The 20,550-nt window shown below is 41.5% G+C and overlaps 1 protein-coding gene across 1 annotated transcript; it reads right to left on the reverse strand.

Annotated features, from left to right (window-relative positions):
• Positions 1-4,650: 4,650 nt before the first annotated feature.
• LOC146399955 (uncharacterized) lies at positions 4,651-18,903 on the reverse strand. Its single transcript, XM_084978260.1, has 3 exons — positions 18,732-18,903; positions 7,390-8,819; positions 4,651-6,819 (listed from the first exon to the last, which is right to left on the reverse strand). Exons 1-2 carry the CDS (start codon positions 18,901-18,903, stop codon positions 8,149-8,151), a joined length of 843 nt encoding a protein of 280 aa, XP_084834386.1. The 3' UTR covers positions 4,651-6,819; positions 7,390-8,148.
• Between the last annotated feature and the right edge of the window lie 1,647 nt (positions 18,904-20,550).

Genomic DNA, 20,550 nt, shown 5'->3' on the forward strand with positions numbered 1-20,550 from the left:
TTTTTTTTTTTTTTTTTTTTTTTATTTTTATTAAATTTTATTTTCCCACTGTACAGCAAGGGGGTCTGGTTATCCTTACATGTATACATTACAATTACAGTTTTTCCCCCACCATTTCTTCTGTTGCAACATGAGTATCTAGACATAGTTCTCAATGCTATTCAGCGGGATCTCCTTGTAAATCTATTCTACGTTGTGACTGATAAGCCCAAGCTCCCGATCCCTCCCACTCCCTCCCCCTCCCATCAGGCAACCACAAGTCTCTTCTCCAAGTCCATGATTAATTTTCTTTTCTGAGGAGATGTTCATTTGTGCTGGATATTAGATTCCAGTTATAAGTGATGTCATATGGTATTTGTCTTTGTCTTTCTGGCTCATTTCACTCAGTATGAGATTCTCTAGTTCCATCCATGTTGCTGCAAATGGCATGATGTCATCCTTTTTTATGGCTGAGTAGTATTCCATCGTGTATATATACCACATCTTCCGAATCCAATCCTCTGTCGATGGACATTTGGATTGTTTCCATGTCCTGGCTATTGTGAATAGTGCTGCAATGAACATGCGGGTGCATGTGTCTCTTTTAAGTAGAGCTTTGTCCGGATAGATGCCCAAGAGTGGGATTGCAGGGTCATATGGAAGTTCTATGTATAGATTTCTAAGGTATCTCCAAACTGTTCTCCATAGTGGCTGTACCAGTTTACATTCCCACCAACAGTGCAGGAGGGTTCCCTTTTCTCCACAGCCCCTCCAGCACTTGTTATTTGTGGATTTATTAATGATGGCCATTCTGACTGGTGTGAGGTGGTATCTCATGGTAGTTTTGATTTGCATTTCTCTTATAATCAGCGATGTTGAGCATTTTTTCATGTGTTTGTTGGCCATCTGTATATCTTCCTTGGAGAAATGTCTATTCAGGTCTTTTGCCCATTTTTCCATTGATTGATTGGTTTTTTTGCTGTTGAGTTGTATAAGTTGCTTGTATATTCTAGAGATTAAGCCCTTGTCAGTTGCATCATTTGAAACTATTTTCTCCCATTCTGTAAGTTGTCTTTTTGTTTTCTTTTGGGTTTCCTTTGCTGTGCAAAAGCTTTTCAGTTTGATGAGGTCCCATGGGTTTATTTTTGCTCTAGTTTCTATTGCTTTGGGAGACTGACCTGAGAAAATATTCATGATGTTGATGTCAGAGAGTGTTTTGCCTATGTTTTCTTCTAGGAGTTTGATGGTGTCCTGTCGTATATTTAAGTCTTTCAGCCATTTGGAGTTTATTTTTGTGCATGGTGTGAGGGTGTGTTCTAGTTTCATTGCTTTGCATACAGCTGTCCAGGTTTCCCAGCAATGCTTGCTGAATAGACTTTCCTTTTCCCATTTGATGTTCTTGCCTCCCTTGTCAAAGATCAATTGACCATAGGTGTCAGGGTTAATTTCCAGATTCTCTATTCTGTTCCATTGGTCTGTCTGTCTGTTTTGATACCAGTACCACACTGTTTTGATGACTGTGGCTTTGTAGTATTTCTTGAAGTCTGGGAGAGTGATGCCTCCTGCTTGGTTTTTGTTTCTCAGGATTGCTTTGGCGATTCTCGGTCTTTTGTGGTTCCATATAAATGTTTGGATTGTTTGTTCTAGTTCTGTGAAAAATGTCGTGGGTAATTTGATAGGGATTGCATTGAATCTGTAGATTGCTTTGGGTAGGATGGCCATTTTCACAATATTGATTTTTCCAATCCAGGAACATGGAATATCTTTCCATTTTTTTACATCTTCTTTGATTTCTTTGATTAAGGTTTTATAGTTCTCGGCATATAGGTCCTTTACCTCTTTGGTTAGGTGTATTCCGAGGTATTTGATTTTGTGAGGTACAATTTTAAAAGGTATCATTTTTTTGTATTCCTTTTCTAATGTTTCATTGCTGGTATACAGAGATGCAACTGACTTCTGAATGTTAATCTTATATCCTGCCACTTTGCTGAATTTATTAATCAGTTCAAGGAGTTTTGGGGTTGAGTCCTTAGGGTTTTCTAGGTATAGAATCATGTCATCTGCATACAGTGACAGTTTGATCTCTTCTCTTCCTATATGGATGCCTTTGATTTCTTTTGTTTGTCTAATTGCTGTGGCTAAGACTTCCAAAACGATGTTGAAGAGCAGTGGTGAGAGTGGGCATCCCTGTCTTGTTCCAGATTTGAGTGAGAAGGCTTTCAGTTTTTCCCCATTGAGGATTATATTTGCTGTGGGTTTATCATAAATGGCTTTGATTATATTCAGGAATGTTCCCTCTATACCCACTTTGGCGAGGGTCTTGATCATGAATGGATGTTGAACTTTGTCAAATGCTTTTTCTGCATCTATTGAGATGATCATATGATTTTTGACTTTTTTTTTGTTAATGTGGTGTATGATGTTGATTGATTTGCGTATGTTGAACCATCCTTGTGAACCTGGGATGAACCCAACCTGGTCATGGTGTATAATTTTTTTGATATGTTGTTGGATTCGGTTGGCTAAGATTTTGTTGAGAAGTTTTGCATCTATATTCATCAATGATATTGGGCGATAGTTTTCTTTTTTGGTGGTATCTCTGCCTGGTTTTGGAATGAGGGTGATGGTGGCCTCATAGAATGTCTTTGGGAGTATTCCTTCTTCTTCAACCTTTTGAAAGAGTTTAAGGAGGATGGGCACCAATTCCTCTTTATATGTTTGATAGAATTCACCTGTGAAGCCATCTGGTCCTGGGCTTTTATTTGTAGGGAGTGATTTTATGACCTCTTCAATTTCATTTCTAGTGATTGGTCTGTTCAGTTGGTCTGTTTCTGCTTGACTCAGTTTTGGCAGGCTGTAAGATTCTAGAAAATTGTCCATTTCTTCCAGATTGTCAAACTTATTGCCATATAGTTGTTCATAGTATTCTCTTATGGTTTTTTGTATTTCTGCTGTATCCGTTGTGATTTCTCCTTTTTCATTTATAATTTTGGTGATTTGGGTTCTTTCTCTCCTCTTTTTAGTGAGTCTGGCCAGGGGTTTATCAATTTTGTTCACCTTTTCAAAGAACCAGCTCTTGGTTTTATTAATTTTCTCTATTGTTTTTTGAGTCTCTATTTTATTGATTTCTTCTTTGATCTTTACAATTTCCTTCCTTCTGCTGACTTTAGGACTTCTTTGTTCTTCTTTTTCTAATTCATTTAGGTGGAGGGTTAAGTTGTCAATTTGGGATCTTTCTTCTTTTTTGAGAAAGGCCTGGATTGCTATAAATTTCCCTCTGAGCACTGCTTTCGCAGCATCCCATAGATTTTGAGAGGTTGTGTCTTCATTATCATTTGTTTCAAGATAGTTTTTAATTTCCTTCTTGATTTCCTCATTGACCCATTGGTTTTTTAGTAGCATGTTGTTTAGTCTCCATGGAGTAGGTTTTTTCTCTTTCCTTTTCCCATGGTTGATTTCTAATTTCATGGCATTGTGGTCAGAGAAGATACTTGAGATAATTTCTATGCTCCTAAATTTATTGAGATTCGCTTTATGTCCCAATATGTGGTCGATTCTTGAGAATGTTCCATGAGCATTTGAGAAGAATGTGTATTCTGATTTTTTTGGATGTAGTGTCCTGAAGATATCAATTAAGTCTAACTTTTCTATTGTTTCCTTTAGGATCTCTGTTGCTTTATTGGTTTTCTGTCTAGAGGATCTGTCCATTGATGTGAGGGGGGTATTTAGGTCTCCTACTATGATTGTATTCTCATCAATATCTCCCTTTATGTCTGTTAATATTTGTTGTATGTATCTGGGTGCTCCTATGTTTGGGGCATATATGTTGATGATAGTAACATCCTCTCCTTGGATGGATCCCTTAATCATTAAATAGTGTCCTTCTTTGTCTTTCTTTATGTCTTTTGTTTTAAAGTCTATTTTGTCTGATATGAGCGTTGCAACTCCTGCTTTTCTGTCATGTCTATTGGCATGAAATACTTTTCCCCAGCCTTTCACTTTCAATCTATATGTATCTTTTGTCCTAAGGTGAGTTTCTTGTAGGCAGCATATTGAAGGTTTTTGCCGTTTTATCCACTCAGCCATTCTGTGTCTTTTGATTGGGGCATTCAGTCCATTGACATTTAAGGTGATAATTGATAGATGATTATTTATTGCCATTTGATCCTCGTGTTCCAGTTGATTCTATGGTTCTCCATTCTTCTTTTTTTTTTTTTTTTTTTTTTGGTTGGATGGTCTCCTGTTATTATCTGCTTGAGTGTATTTTTTTTTTTCATTTTTTGCAAATGCAATATTTGGTTTTGGCTTGTGGTTGCCCTGTTTTTTAAGTATGCTAACCCCTTCCCATAATTGTGTGTTTTAGCCTGATGGTCCTGTAAGTTCAAACACTTCATTATTATATTAAAATTAAGAAGAGAGACATACATACAAACAAAAAGGGTTATTTACCTCCTAACATCCCTTGCCCACATTTTATGGTTTTGATGACTCTTTTATTTTTTTCCTTTTTTTTAATTTTATTTTGTTTGAAGCATGTTCATGATTAAATCTGTATGCTGGCTTATTTGAGTGACTGCTCTCTGATTGTATCTTCCTCAGTCCTAGTTCTTCCTCTTCTTCTTCTTCTTCTTTTTTTTTTTTTTTCTTTTCTTTTTTCTTCCCTTTCCTTCCTTTCTTTTTGGTTTAGAGAAGCCCTTTCAATATTTCCTTTAACCTGGGCTTTGTGTTGCTGTATTCTTTAAGTTTTTGTTTGTTGGGAAAAATTTTTATTTCCCCTTCTATTTTAAATGATATTCTTGCTGGATAAAGTATTCTAGGTTGCATATTTTTTCCTTTGAGCACTTTAAATATCTCTTGCCATTCCCTCCTGGCCTGTAGTGTTTCTGTAGAGAAATCAGCTGATATTCTTATGGGGGTTCCCTTGTAGGTAACATTCTGTTTTTCTCTTGCTGCCTTTAGGATCCTCTCTTTATCACTAACTTTTGCCATTTTTATTATGATGTGTCTTGGTGTGGGTCTGTTTGGGTTCAGTTTGTTTGGGGCCCTCTGTGCTTCTTGTATCTTGAATCCAGTATCCTTTAGATTTGGGAAGTTTCCAGCGATAATTTCTTCAAATATATTTTCCATTCCTTTATCTTTTTCTACTCCTTCTGGAATTCCTATTATGCGTAGATTGGCCCGTTTTATATTATCCCATAGGTCTCTTATATTGCTTTCCAGTTTTTTGATTCGGTTTTCTGTCTGTTGACCAGATTGAGTGATTTCCATTATTCTATCTTCCATATCACTGATTCGTTCTTCTGCATTATTCATTCTGGTTTTTACTGCCCCTAGTTCAGTTTGCATCTCTGCAAATGAATGTTCTAGTTTTTCTTGGCTCCTCCTTATATTTTCTAGCTCCTTTCTGAGGGTATCTGCATTGCTGTTCATATCTTCTCTTAATTCCTTCAGTATTTTCACTATTTCTCTTTTGAACTCCAGGTCTGTCAGACTGCAGAGATCAGTTTCATTGTTGACTGTTTTAGGTGAGTTCTCCTGTTGGTTTGACTGGGGGTGGTTTCTCAGCTTCTTCATCTTGCTTGTTGTCTTCTTTCTCCTGAGGGAGTTGTACTCTCCGTTATCGGGTAGTGTTTGCCTTGTCACTGCCCTGGAATATTTCCTGAGGGCTGTCGTTGTTGGTCAATCTTTTTTTGAGGCAGTGTGGCTTTTCTGGAGTGTTGATGGGACTAACAGTGTTTCTTTGAAGCAAAGGAGGACTTCCTGAGGGCAGACAGGACTGGGAGGTCCACCCCACGATGGTAGCAGATTTCACTTGGTTCTCAGCACCCCCTGGGGTCTTGGGCGGGTAGCAGGGCCCTTGGAGACTCAAGAGGTTCCTCCCCAGGGCAGCCCGACTCAGAAAGACCGTCTGAGATCTTTTCCCGATTCCGCCAGGCTTGTTGCAGCTTTTCTGGGCTGCAGGGGGTCCTGCCTGGAGCTGGCAGTCCTATGCAGCTGGTCCACTAGGTCTCAGCACCCCTTGGGGTCTTGGGCGGGTAGCAGGGCCTTTGGAGGCTCAAGAGGCTCCTCCCCAGAACAGCCCGACTCAGAAAGACCGTCTGAGATCTTTTCCCAAGTCGGCCAGGCTTGTTGCAGCTTTTCTGGGCTGCAGGGGGTCCTGCCTGGAGCTGGCAGTCCTATGCAGCTGGTCCACTAGGTCTCAGCACCCCCTGGGGTCTTGGGCGGGTAGCAGGGCCCTTGGAGGCTCAAGAGGCTCCTCCCCAGGACAGCCTGACTCAGAAAGACCGTCTGAGATCTTTTCCCGATTCGGCCAGGCTTGTTGCAGCTTTTCTGGGCTGCAGGGGGTCCTGCCTGGAGCTGGCAGTCCTATGCAGCTGGTCCACTAGGTCTCAGCACCCCCTGGGGTCTTGGGCGGGTAGCAGGGCCCTTGGAGACTCAAGAGGCTCCTCCCCAGAACAGCCCGACTCAGAAAGACCGTCTGAGATCTTTTCCCAAGTCGGCCAGGCTTGTTGCAGCTTTTCTGGGCTGCAGGGGGTCCTGCCTGGAGCTGGCAGTCCTATGCAGCTGGTCCACTAGGTCTCAGCACCCCCTGGGGTCTTGGGCGGGTAGCAGGGCCCTTGGAGGCTCAAGAGGCTCCTCCCCAGGACAGCCCGACTCAGAAAGACCGTCTGAGATCTTTTCCCAAGTCGGCCAGGCTTGTTGCAGCTTTTCTGGGCTGCAGGGGGTCCTGCCTGGAGCTGGCAGTCCTATGCAGCTGGTCCACTAGGTCTCAGCACCCCCTGGGGTCTTGGGCGGGTAGCAGGGCCCTTGGAGGCTCAAGAGGCTCCTCCCCAGGACAGCCTGACTCAGAGAGACCGTCTGAGATCTTTTCCCAAGTCAGCCAGGCTTGTTGCAGCTTTTCTGGGCTGCAGGGGGTCCTGCCTGGAGCTGGCAGTCCTATGCAGCTGGTCCACTAGGTCTCAGCACCCCCTGGGGTCTTGGGCGGGTAGCAGGGCCCTTGGAGGCTCAAGAGGCTCCTCCCCAGGGCAGCCCGATTCAGAAAGACCGTTTGAGAACTTTTCCCGATTCGGCCAGGCTTGTTGCAGCTTTTCTGGGCTGCAGGGGGTCCTGCCTGGAGCTGGCAGTCCTATGCAGCTGGTCCACTAGGTCTCAGCACCCCCTGGGGTCTTGGGCGGGTAGCAGGGCCCTTGGAGACTCAAGAGGCTCCTCCCCAGGACAGCCCGACTCCGAAAGACCGTCTGAGATCTTTTCCCGATTCGGCCAGGCTTGTTGCAGCTTTTCTGGGCTGCAGGGGGTCCTGCCTGGAGCTGGCAGTCCTATGCAGCTGGTCCACTAGGTCTCAGCACCCCTTGGGGTCTTGGGCGGGTAGCAGGGCCCTTGGAGACTCAAGAGGCTCCTCCCCAGGACAGCCCGACTCCGAAAGACCGTCTGAGATCTTTTCCCAATTCGGCCAGGCTTGTTGCAGCTTTTCTGGGCTGCAGGGGGTCCTGCCTGGAGCTGGCAGTCCTATGCAGCTGGTCCACTAGGTCTTAGCACCCCCTGGGGTCTTGGGCGTGTAGCAAGGCCCTTGGAGACTCAAGAGGCTCCTCCCCGGGGGAGCCCGTCTCAGAAAAACCGTCGGAGAATTAGGTCGATCTATTCACGGCCTGGCTAGGCTTGTTCTAGCTTTTCTGGGCTGCAGGCCTTTTCTAGGGGGCTGGTGGTGTTTGGTGCTGCTCTGTGGAAGTGTAGCCCCTCCAAAGGGCAAGCAGGCCTGTGCAGGGAGAGCCCCTGCGGTGGTAGGCTTCAGGCAATTGTTGAGGCCAGCCCTCCTGGATGGCAGGCAGCCCCAGGTTCGGCGAGAGCGTAGGGAGTGGCGGGGGTGGGGGGAGGGAATGCACTGGGAAGCACAGCTTTCTGCTAGCTAGCGGGCCTGTAAGCTTGTTGTGGCGTGGGGGGTATTCTATGGGGACCCACCCCTTCTTCTCTCCCCTCCCCAGCACGGGCGCAGACCAGGCTCTTCTCTCAGGTTCCCTCTGAGGCGGCTTTCCACTTCCCCGCCCCTAGAGTATTGCTCCCTTCCTCTGCGACAGCTTTGTTTTCTAGTCTCCCAGGCAGTCTCTGCCCCGTCAAATGGTTTAGAGACCTCCCAAGCAGTTTCCGCTCTTCCCCGCCCCCCTAGCCCGGGGACTAATCTCTGGAGCCGAGGTCTCGGTGCCCAGCCCCCCCCCCCAGGCGTCCCCCGGCCCTTTCTTGGGGACTAACCTTCGGAGGCGAGGTCTCGGTGCCCAGCCCCAACCCAGGCGTCCCCCGGCCCCCTCTCGGGGACCAACCTTCAGAGCTGAGGTCTCGGTGCCCAGCCCCCACCCAGGCGTCCCCCGGCCCTTTCCCGGGGACTAACCTCTGGAGCCGAGGATTCGGTGCCCAGCCCCCACCCAGGCGTCTCAATTTTTGGTGACTGTGCCCGTAGTTCAGATGGTCCGTTGGGTTCTTGATCGTTTTTCCGTACTCCGACTTACTGCTACACTCTTCTCTGCATCTGGAGATTCCTCCGGTTCGTTTGATCTTTCCCCCGGTAGGAGACTTTCCAGGGTGCGGGATCCCTTTCTCCTCCGCAGTTCCCTTTCGGGAGCGCCCGTCCCGCTCGGATTCACCTTCTCTCACTCTCCTCTTTTCTCCCGTTCTGCCCAATAATGTCACGAATTTCTTGCCGTTATTGGAGTTTAGGTTCCTCTGCCAGCGATTGGTTGTTGTTCTGTGCGAGTCATTTCTTCTGTAGATGTGCTTTTTTTGTTGTGTTTGTGGGAGAGGGCGAGCGTGTCCCCCTACTCCTCCGCCATCTTGTCCTCTCTCCTGTATTTCTTGATGTATTTTGGATTACATACTCTTATTAGATAATGTGCAAATATTTTCTTCCATTCTGTGTCCTGCCCTTTCACTTTTCAGATAGCATTTTCTTTCTTTTTTTCTTTTTGGGGCCATGCTTGTGCCATATGGAGGTTCCCAGGCTAGGGGTCAAATCAGAGCTGTACTTGCCAGCCTGCAATGCAGCATCTAAGCTGCATCTTTGACCTACACCATAGCTCATGGCAATGATGGATCCTTAACTTACCGAGTGAGGCCAGGGATCAAACCTGCATCCTAATGGATGCTAGCCAGTCAGATTTGTTAACCACTGAGCTACAACAGGAGCTCCTGGGATAGCGTTTTTGATGTGACAAATATTTTAACTTTGAAGAAATCTAGTGTATCTGTTTTTTTCTTTAATTGCTTGTGCTTTGGTGTCAGATCTAAGAAACCATTACTAAATACAAGATCCTGAAGATTTATTTCCCTGGCCTATTCAAGAGATTACAACCATTACTAAATAAAAAATCATAAAGATTTATTTCCCTGGCTTATTCAACAGATTACAGAGTTATTCCTCATCCTCCATTCTGCTATGGTTTTGGTGATGGTTAGGGTCTGGGATTATAACTGAGGTGTTAGGATTGAGAGTTTAGGGTCTGAGGTTAAGATTGTTAGATTTAGTGTTTATAGGTTGGGTGGGTTAGGGTTAGGTTAAGCATAACCTGCCCTCAAACATTTTTCATACTTTTCCAAATCAGATTCTCTGTTCCACCCTATGACACTCCCATAACCTAAATAGCCTAAATAGACTAAATAAAATTGAGTATATAATGATTTACTTATTGGGTTGAAAAATCAATGATTTTATTTTTCATTTTTTAGACTAATGCATAGTGGCAGGTATCCATCACTAAAATATCACATGGACTATTTCAGCCCCCCACTCCATAACCTGTTTACTCTTTCTGATTTACCCATTCTAGAATATCTCATAAATGGAGTCACACAGTGCGTAGCCTTCTCAGACTGAATTTTTTCACTTAGCAATATACATGTAAGATTCATCCATTTTTTTTGCATGAATTGATAGTTTATTTCTTTCTATTTCTGAGTAGTATTTTATTACATATATATGGAAAAATAATTTTCCCTTTACCCTCCTAAGTTCTTGATTGGGGACTACCACCCATAATAAAAGACATACATAATTATAGAGAAGTAAATACAATATTTTTCTAAAATGTTAGCCATGAGTCAGTAAAACAGTAATAAAAAATTATCCATCTCTATAAAACAGTAGGCTCTGAATTGTGTTTTTGGCAGAATGGAACAAGAATGATTTCTTGCCTAGTGAGAGCTAAAGTTTTTTTTTGTTTTTTTACTAATATTTGTGAAGAAAATTTTTAAAATTTGGATTTGCCCTGATATGTCATCTTATGGAGGCTGTGGACTAAATTCTACAGAGGAATTTTTGAAATGCCATGTGGCCATCTTGGTGTTTTGTTTTGTTTTGTTTTCTGGCTGCTTTCATGGCATGTAGAAAATCTCAGGCCAGGGATCAAACCTGTGCCTGAGCTACAAGAGGACCAATGCTGGATCTTTAACACACTAGGCCACCAGGGAACTCCTCTCATGGTGTTTTTTAAATAAATTTTATTGGAGTATAGTTGATCTAGAAAATTGTGTTAGTTTTAGGTGTATAGCAGAATAAATCAGTTATACATATACATATATCCATTCTTTTTCAAGTTCTTTTCCCATGTATGCTATTACACAGTATTGAGTAGATGACCCTGTGCTGTACAGTAGGACTTGTTACCTATCATCTTTATTTGATTTTTTTTTTTCTTTTTTGGCCACTTCACAGCATATGGAGTTCCTGGGTCAGGGATCAGATCCAAGCTGCAATTGTGACCTATGCCCTAGCTGTGGCAATAGTGGATCCTTAACCCACTGTGCTGGGCTGGGGATTGAACCTGTGTCCCATCACTGCAGAGATGCCACTGATCTGTTGTGCCACAGTGTGAACTCCTATCTATCTATTTTATACACAGTATTGTGTACATGTCAATCCCAACCACCTAATTTATCCCTCTTACCCCACATTTCTTTGAATTTCTTTTCAAAATAAAGCCAATCTGAGTGGATAAAATATCCATTTTGTCTACAATTAGTATTTTCCTTTCCAGTCTCATGTAGTGATTTTAGTGGACTAAGTTACTTTCAATGGCTGGTCATGCTATGGAAGAAAGCATTGCATTTGAGTGTGTTTGAGGGTGGGGAGCATGTTAATTGTACCTATCAGGTGAAGAAATAAATGTCTCATATTTTATGACAGGAAGCAAAAAGCACAATTAAAAGCAAGGCACCCTCAAGTCAGGATTATTTCCTTGGATGTTCACACTTAAAGTCTTGGTTCCCAGGACCTGGATGACACAGCTCTTGCTGGAAGAAGGGCCTGATAATGGATGTAAACATTTTAAAGAAGAACTTCTGGGTCACATTTCCTTCTATCAGAGATGTAGGGCAATTCCTATTGAAGTTCTTCTTTCTTTAATATAGGACAGTTCTTTTTCCAATGCTTGAATACTGGAAGAAAGTTGAGACTTTGATAAGGATAGGTGGTCTTTGAATTACTCTTAGAGCCGCATTTCTGTTTTTGTATAGATTAGTAAAGGAAGGATGGTTGTTTTAAATTCCTCAAGTAATTGCCTCTCCTACTCAGTGATAACTTCAAAAGGCTGACCTGTGCATCTAACTTCACTCTCTTGAATTTACTTCTTTCTGTCAAGGAGAAACTTTCCAACTACGATTTAAATGAAGATTCCTATGTGCATATTTAGAGCTGCCTGCCTTTGGGATGTTTTCATAGATCCTTCCACAAAGGCTCCACAGGCTTTCTCTCTCTCAGAGCTCATAGTTCTGTCTTAGCCCAGGTGGGGTCTTAGCAGAGAGGGCCTTACAAAGAGTTCCTTGCAGGCCCTGTATATCAACCTCCAGTTGGGCCATGTTCTGAAAATTAGCAGGAGGTCCTGGCAAAGGATTTGGCCATTTGTGGTTTTGGTGGGATTTTCTCCAGAGAACCATCTAGCAGAGGGCATGGGCACAGAGTATAAACGGGTGGGAGGGTTGATGGTGTACATGGATTTTAATTTTTGATCTAAATTTATTTTCTGTCCCTTTATTAAGGAAGTGTCCTTCAGCTCAGCCTTTGTCTTTCTTTTAATTTGATCATCTAAGAGGTTTCAATAGGATATTTGTTTTAGGGTAAGGACCTTAAAAAAAAAAAAAAACAAAAACTTGCAAATATTGTCTTATCAGGTGTTTGGCCAGGACAACCAGTACATTCTCCTGTTAGTATTGAGTCCCCTTTTATTCTCCCAGAGGGGTCTCCAAAGGTATACATTCCAAATGTGAATCAACCCAGTAAGCCATTTTATAGCTTAACCATGGACAAAAATGTATCAATAAAGAGGATGAAAAATGAGCAGCCCCCATGATTCAGAGTCACTCCCAAAGACACAAAAGAAATAAAGCGTATAGGCTGTTATGGCTCAGCAGAAGTGAATCTGACTAGTATCCATAAAGACACAGGTTTGATCCCTGGCTTCATTCAGTGGGTTAAGGATCCAGTGTTGCCATGAGCTGTGGTGTAGGTTGCAGATGTGGCTCAGATCTGGCATTGCTGTGGCTGTGGGATAGGCCAGTGGCTACAGCTCCAATTCGACCCCTAGCCTGGGAACCTCTGTATGCCTCACATGTGGCCCTCAAAAAAAAAAAAAAAAAAATAGATGAATAAGAGAAAAAGTTTGTTTCTCTGCAAACAGGTGCCAAACAAAAAAGTAACTAAACATGTTAAATGGTGAAAAATAAAGGCTTATAAACCTAACTTAATAGGGGAAAGGGAAGGAGAGAATTGGCTTTTGTGGGAAGAAAAGATAGGTTTGCTCAGGAAAGGTTTGCTCAGGAAAGACAAACAGGTTCTTTGGAAAACAAAGGGACATAAGAAAGTTTGTGATCATGTTGGTTTGTACAGGGATGTGTGATCTTTGTATCTTCTTCAGGGTCATAGAACACAGAAGAGATTTGTGGTAGGTTTAATCTTGGCCTCTCTCCTGGGAATAAAAGCCACTTTGAAGAGGGAATTTACAGCTGTGGTCCTTTCTCAGAAGTTTCAGCCTTTATTCAGGTGAGGGCACTCTAAGAAGGTTTTTTTCCTGATCTGTTGAATCTCAAGTATTTTCAGCTTCAATTGTCTCTATCAACCATGGGTCTCCACCTGGCTCTCCATACATCCAACTTTGTTTTTTTTTAAGACTGCTTGATCTATTCTGAGCCCATTGTATTTTGCACATGAATTTTAGGTTGGTTGTCAATTTCTATAAAACACCACCTGGAATTTTGGATTGTATCTTTAGATCTATTTGTGGAATATTGCTATCTTAAGAGCATTAAGCCTTCTGATCCCTGAATATGACATCAGTGTCCATGAAATTAGGTCTTAATTTCTTTCAATAAGCTGTTGTTCTTCTCAATGTACAAGTCATATACAACTTCTTCCTCACCTCTATTGGATGCTGATTCAGAACATACACAACCTACTAGAAAAACTTGCCCCAAGCCTGCCATTTCCGGCCAACTAGCTGGCCTGGAACTGAGTGATCAGAAAGTTTTGTTTTTTACTTGATTCTTAATTCCTTTAGAATTCATTACTTTGCTATCATAAATGTCTACTGTTCCTGAAAAAACCTTTTACAAATAAAAACAAAATAATGTACTTAAATTATTATTATTATTATTATTATTTTTAATCTTTAAGTTCTTGTATTTTTGAATCAATATTATGCTTTAAATTTTCATCCTTGTTGGTTGATGTGGCAGTAGCTCATTTTTTTTTTTTTATTTTCCCACTGTACAGCAAGGGGGTCAGGTTATCCTTACATGTATACATTGCAATTACAGTTTTTTCCTCCTTAAATTATTATTAAGTGATGAGTGATGACTGGATTATACTTTCTATATGACTTTAATCTTTTTAGAATTATTAAAGTAATACACACATCATAAAATTGAAATATCACCTAAAGGAGAAGAGGTTTTGCAAATCCCACCCACAGAGTTGACTGTCATGAATGTTTTGCTTGGTGCATATGTCTCAGGCTCTGTCTCCTTCTATCTCTTTATATTTCTGTCTCTCATCCAAGCAGATTCATTTAAATCTATATTGATTTCACATCTATGTGGTCTTACGGATGGGATCCTAGGTGCAGACAATTGGCCCACGTGTGTCCCACATAGAGAACCCTAATGTCTTCCCACCACTCACTGTCCCAGCTGCACAGCATTTATTCATCCATGTGGACTAGAACTGATGGGTCCCATCCCCTCTCCATGAACATTAATGTTATTGTTAATTTCCTACTCTTTCAACTAGTGCTGTGGCAAATACTCTTGAAAAGACATCTTTGAAAAATTGTGCAAGAATTTTAATGGAATCAACTCCAAGGATCAGCACTACTAGTAAAGTGATGCACCTGTGGGACTTTGATGGGCTTTTCACACTTTTCTCCCAAAGAGTGTCTGTTCACCCTTATGGCATCTGATAGGGCTTCTTCTTCCTCACATTTTCACCTGGGCTACTGGTTACCATCCCAGAAAACTGCCAGTGTGGCAGTGACCAATGCTTTCTCCATAGTGTTTACATTTGCATGTGTCCTCATCTGAGAGGTCCAGCATGTCTAACATACATGGGTCATATGCATTGCTTCTTGTTGGAATAGCATGTATTTGCTCTGTTTCCTTTCAGAACATTGATTTTTGAGAAATTTTTGGACCACAGACATGTTAACCCTTTCTCTGGCCTTGGGTTATGGGAATGATTTTTCAGTTAGTGATTTATCTTTCCAGCTGTCTTTCTTGGTTTCTTTGTTTTTGCCGCATGAAGAGCTAAGCATTTCCCTTCTGTCTGTCATCTGACTCTGATGTGACACTTAGAACAGCAGTGTCTACCCTAATATTATGCACATATTTACTGAAAGGGCTTAATTTTGTACATTTCATTGTTAATACCTCTGGATTCTTCTTTCAAATAACAAAAATGCTCTGTATTTTTAAAAATTCTTATTATAGCTGATTTATAATGTTCTGTCAATTTCTGCTGTACAGTAAAGTGACCCAGGTATACATACATACATGCATATATATGTGTGTGTGTGTATATATATATATATATATATATATATATATATACATTTTTTCTCACATTATCTTCCATCATGTTCCATCACAAGTGATTAGATATAGTTCCATGTGCTATACAACAGGACCTCATTGCTTATCCACTCCAAATGCAAGAGCTTGCATCTATGAACCCCAAACTCCCACTCCATCCCACTCCCTCCTCCTCCCCCTTGGCAACCTACAAGTCTGTTCTTCATGTCCATGAGTTTGTTTCTTTTCTGTGGATAGCTTCATTTGTGCCATATATTAGATTCCAGATATAAGTGATATCATATGGTATTTGTCTTTCTTTTTCTGACTTACTTAGTATGAGAATCTCTAGTTCCATCCATGTTGCTGCAAATGGCATTATTTTGTTCTTTGTATGGATGAGTAGTGTTCCAGTATGCATATGTACCACATCTTCTTAATCCATTCATCTGTCATTGGACATTTAGGTTATTTCCATGTCTTTGCTATTGTGAACAATGGTGCAATGAACATAGGGCTGCATGTGTCTCTTTCAATGAAAGTTTTGTCTGGATATATGCCCAGGAATTGGATTGCTGGATCATATGGTAGCACTATATTTAATTTTCTGAGGAACTTACATACTGTTTTCCACAGTGATTGTACCAATTTATATTCCCACTAACTGTGGTAGGAGAGTTCCCTTTTCTTCACACCCTCTCCAGATTTGTTATTTGTAGGCTTACTAATGATGCCATTCTGACTGGCATGAAGTGATACCTCATTGTAGTTTTGATTTGCATTTCTCTGATAATTAGTGATGTTGAGCATCTTTTCGTGTGCCTGTTTGCCATCTTATGTCTTCCTTGGAGAAATGTCTATTTAGGTCTTATGTCCATTTTTCAATTGTGTTTTTTTTTTTGTTTGTTTGTTTTGTTTTTTGGTGTTGAGTTGTATGAGTTGTTTGTATATTTTGGAGATTAAGCTCTCATTGGTTGAATCATTTGCAACTATTTTCTGTCATTCCATAGGTTGTCTTTTGGTTTTTTGATGGTTTCCTTTGCTGTGCAAAAGCTTATAAGTTTGATTAAGTCCCATTGGTTTTTATTTCTGTTGACTTGGAAGACTGACCTAAGAAAACATTTGTGTGGTAAATGTCAGAGAATGTTTTGCCTATGTTCTCTTCTAGGAGTTTTATGGTGTCTTGTCTTATGTTTAAGTCTTTAAGCCATTTTGAGTTTATTTTTGTGCATGGTGTGAGGATGGGTTGTAGTTTCATTGATTTACATGCAGCTCTCCAGTTTTCCCAGCAACACTTGCTGAAGAGACTGAAGATACCAGCAAAAAAGAAAATTAGAGGCCAATATCTTTGATGAATATAGATGAAAAAATTCTCAACAAAACTTTAGCCAACCAAATCCAACCAACATGTAAAAAAGATCATACACCACGACCAAGTGGGATTCATCCCAAGTTCCCAAGGATGGTTCAACATAAGCAAATCAGCCAACATCATATGCCACATTAACAAAAGAAAAGTAAAAAACAAGATCATCTCAATAGATGCATAAAATGCATTTGACAAAATTCAACATCCATTCATGATAAAAACTCCTACCAAAATGGGTATAGAGGCAACATACCTAAACATAATAAAGCCATTTATGACAAACATACAGCCAATATAAAACTCAATGGAGAAAAGTTGAAAGCCTTCCTGCTAAAATCCAGAACAAGGATGCCCATTCTCACCAGTTTTATTCAACATAGAATTGGAAGTCCTAGCCACAGAAATCAGACAAACAAAAGAAATAAAATATATACGAATTGGAAGGGAAGAGGTAAAATTGCTACTCTATGCAGATGACATGATACTATATATACATAGAAAACCCTAAGGACTCCACACAAAAAGTACTGGAACTGATCAATGAATTCAGCAAAGTAGCAGGATACAAGAGTAACATTCAGGAATTGGTTGCATTTCTGTATAATAACAATGGAAAATTTGAAAAAGAATATAAAAATACAATATCTTTTAAAATAACACCCCCAAAATTAAATACCTAGGAATAAACATGACCAAGGAGGTGAAAGACTTATATGCTGAGAATGATAAAACATTAATCAAAGAAATTAAAGAGGATTCAAAGAAATGGAAAGATTTTCCAAGCTCCTGAATTGGAACAATTAATATCATTTAAAAAAATGGCCATACTACCCAAAGAAACCTCCAGATTTAAAGCAATCACTATCACATTTTCCCTATGACATTTTTCACAGAACTAGAACACAAAATCCAAAAATTTATATTGAGCCATAAAAGACCCAGAATTGCCACAGCAATCTTGAGGGAAAGAACAACAAACAAGCAGGAGGTATAGGTCTTCCAGACTTCAGACAATATTACAAAGTTATAGTAATCAAGAAGTATGTTACTGGTACAAAAAGAGACATACAGACCAATGGAATAGAATAGAGAACCCAGAAAGAACATAAAATTGGAAAAAGATAGTCTCTTCAAAAATACTCTTTCAAATAAAAACAAAAATAAAAATTCACCAGTCCCCTCTTGAAATATGTGAGCAGACATGAAAAGCCAAGTTTTGTATAGTTTATTTTATAGGGGACATACAGAATAGGTGAATAAACAGAAAGAAAGAGGATGGAGGTTGTGAGTGGCTGGAAGAGGGAAGAATGAGGAGTAAGTACTTTTTTTTGTCTTTTGTTTTTTTAGGGCTGCACGCACAGCATATGGAGGTTCCTGGGGTCTAATTAAAGTTGTTGCTGCTAGCCTATGCCAGAGCCACAGCAATGCAGATCTGAGCCATGTCTGTGACCTACACCACAACTCATGGCAATGCGAGATCCTTAACCCATTGAGTGAGGCCAGGGATCAAACCCACAACCTCATGGTTCCTATTTGGATTTGTTTCTGCTGTGCCATGGTGGGAACTCTGGGAGTAAGTACTTTGAATACTGGCTTTTGTTTTGAGGAAATGAAATTGTCTGAAACTAGGCAGTAGTGATGGTTTCACAGTGTTGTGAATGTACTTAATGCTTCTGAATTGCACAATTTAAAGCAGAAAAGATTACGTTTTATTATTTTACACTTAAAACATAAAGTATGGGATGCCTTAAATAATGTTGAGGAGAGAAATTAAATTTAAAAAACCCCACTGAAACACAAAAACAGGGGAGGGAAACTAAATTTTGGGTTGGGGAGCAGGTTGATTGTGTAAATCAGGAACTGACAGCAATGGTGGCTGCAATGGTGGCTGCAGAGCCATGGGGTTGGTGATTTATGAAATTTCACTGGGTCTCCTGTGAGAGCTGGTGCAGGTTCTCCAAGCAAGGGTGGTGAAATTTGACCTGGCTCTAGATCTCCTGCACAAGCTGTGAGAGAAGAAAAGGTTACCCACATGCCTGCCTTTCCCTGTGGTTTTCCAAGCACAGAATTCTTCCCACAGTCTTCCAGTGAAGTCCCAGCTTAGGAACTTCTCAGACTGTAGTCCAGCAGATGGGTGGTCTGGGGCCAGTCTTTGCTCCAGGCCCAACACAAGCCTCTGGGGACTCCTCCCTATATGACTTAGCACTCACCCCTTCCATGCACCCACCTTTGCCTCTTCATCTTCAAGCTCTGCCTTGGTGAGCTCCAGGTCCTCCAGCTGACTCAGGGGGATGTTGAATGATGCTCCATGTCAGAGCCAGATGTATTGAGCTGTATCTGAGACTGAAATAGGACCCTGGAGTGGCCTGGTTGGTATCTGGGTAGGAAGCTTCCCCATTCATCTCTGGCCCTGGTTCTGAAGAACTTTCCATGGCCACACTCACTGGGAGCCTGTGCTGGCCTTCATTGGCAGTGTGGTGCACTAGCTCCTCAGGGAGATTTTTGGGTGTCCCCATTGACCAGGTCCTCACCGATCTCTATTGTGGGGCTCTGCAATGAAAGTGACCAGCAGCTGGCCTGGTCTGGAGGTATCAGGGCCCTGCCCGCCCATTATCTTATCATGGCTTCTTCTACCCACTTGGCCTTTTGCTCTTAGATCAGGCACAAACTTATGTCTCCTCAGATATCCAACTGGGAAGAAAAGATATATCTACAGGTGTCCTTTTACCTCACTGATTTCAGAGAGTCACTGTCATAGAAATACCTTAAGCTCAGTGACTTCCTGCTGTCTCCCTTTCTTTGGCATAATACCATCCCTGGGTGAGCCCCAACTTATGTTGGCTCCATGGTTCCACTCAAGTGAGCTGTAGATAATACCCAAAAATAGCCCTATGGTATCACTGTATATTAAATATGACCTATACACTAAATTGGCTCTAAACATGGTGGTCCAGAGACCAGGGAAGCACATAAGCTCCTGCAAAACTTGCTGAGGTGACCCCAGCATTTATCATCAATCTTCTCCATATTCTTCTAACCTTTGCTCTTCCACTTTTCAGCTGATATCTTACCAGATTGTTCATGGAGAAATTAGATCCTATGTGATAAGAGAAGAATCATCTTCCTAACACATAAGGAAAGAAAAGGCATGGGCCCACACGCATCTTATCCCTTCCTGCCTGCCCAGCCCCATTGTGTCAGAAAAATGTATCTCTTCTCCTATCAAGTCAAACTGCAGGTAAATAACTTAGCTAACCAACAAACCAACAACCTCCCCCACCCCCACCACCCTGCCAGTAGAGCAGGTACTAGAAGGGTATACTGAGCCTTCCCCTTTTCCTCCTGGAAGCTGGAGATAACCTACCATCTCCCCACCTCCCTCCACCCCCATAAAAATGTTTTGTCTCTGCTGGAAAGTGAATGACAATGATACTGTCAAGGGAAGAATGCTGAGAATGAGAGAGTTCTGTACAAATAGACCTTTTTCAACATAATTCTAATCTTCCTTAGCCTCCCTACATACCCTCCACAATCACCTCTCTTTGTTCAATCCAACAGAAAAGGATTTAGGTTTTTGCCACTTTTCTGGTTCTTTCTTCATTTCCTTAGGAAGGCACGCTGGGTCATGTAAAACTCATGAGAAATAAATATGTATGCTTCTTTCCTGTGAATCTGCCTCATGTCAATTTAATTTTCAGGACTGGCTGTCAACTCTAATAGGAGGAGGAATGATTTTGTCTTGATGACATCTTTCTTCCTGACAGCTTAGAATTCTACCTCCTTCCTTGGCTTGATTCCTCAGTATGCCAACATACTCGTAGCAATAATCTTTAGAAACTCTGTGAACATGGGCTGTGTCTTTCAAAATGAAACACATTCTTACCATATGATCCAACCCTCAAGTCCCTTGGGATAAGTGGACCCCAGTGAATCAATTTGTGTGCTTACATCCACACAGAAATATGTACTTGGATGTTTATGGCAGCTTTATTTATAAGTGCCAGAACTTGGAAGCAACCAAGCTGTCCTTCAGGAGGTGAATGTACACATAGACTGGGCTCCAACAATGTAGAAGAATGTTCTTCAGCACTGAAAAGACATGAGAGAGATATGGAGCCATGGGGAGATAGGTGGCATATCTGAAGATGTCGATCTGGAAAGGT

Source organism: Sus scrofa, chromosome 9 (assembly GCF_054392235.1).
Source record: "Sus scrofa isolate SSC_HxYL_T2T_F1_AM1 chromosome 9, Sscrofa_HxYL_maternal_Yorkshire_Landrace_v2.0, whole genome shotgun sequence".
NCBI classification, from domain to species: domain Eukaryota; kingdom Metazoa; phylum Chordata; class Mammalia; order Artiodactyla; family Suidae; genus Sus; species Sus scrofa.

Coding starts and splice junctions, on each gene's coding strand:
- LOC146399955 (XM_084978260.1), bottom strand. CDS start 18,903: ATGGGGACACCCAAAAATCTCCCTGAGGAGCTAGTGCACCACACTGCC. Junction 8,820..18,731: donor CACTCCAGGGTCCTATTTCA/GTCTCAGATACA, acceptor AAATACATCAAG/AAATACAGGAGAGAGGACAA.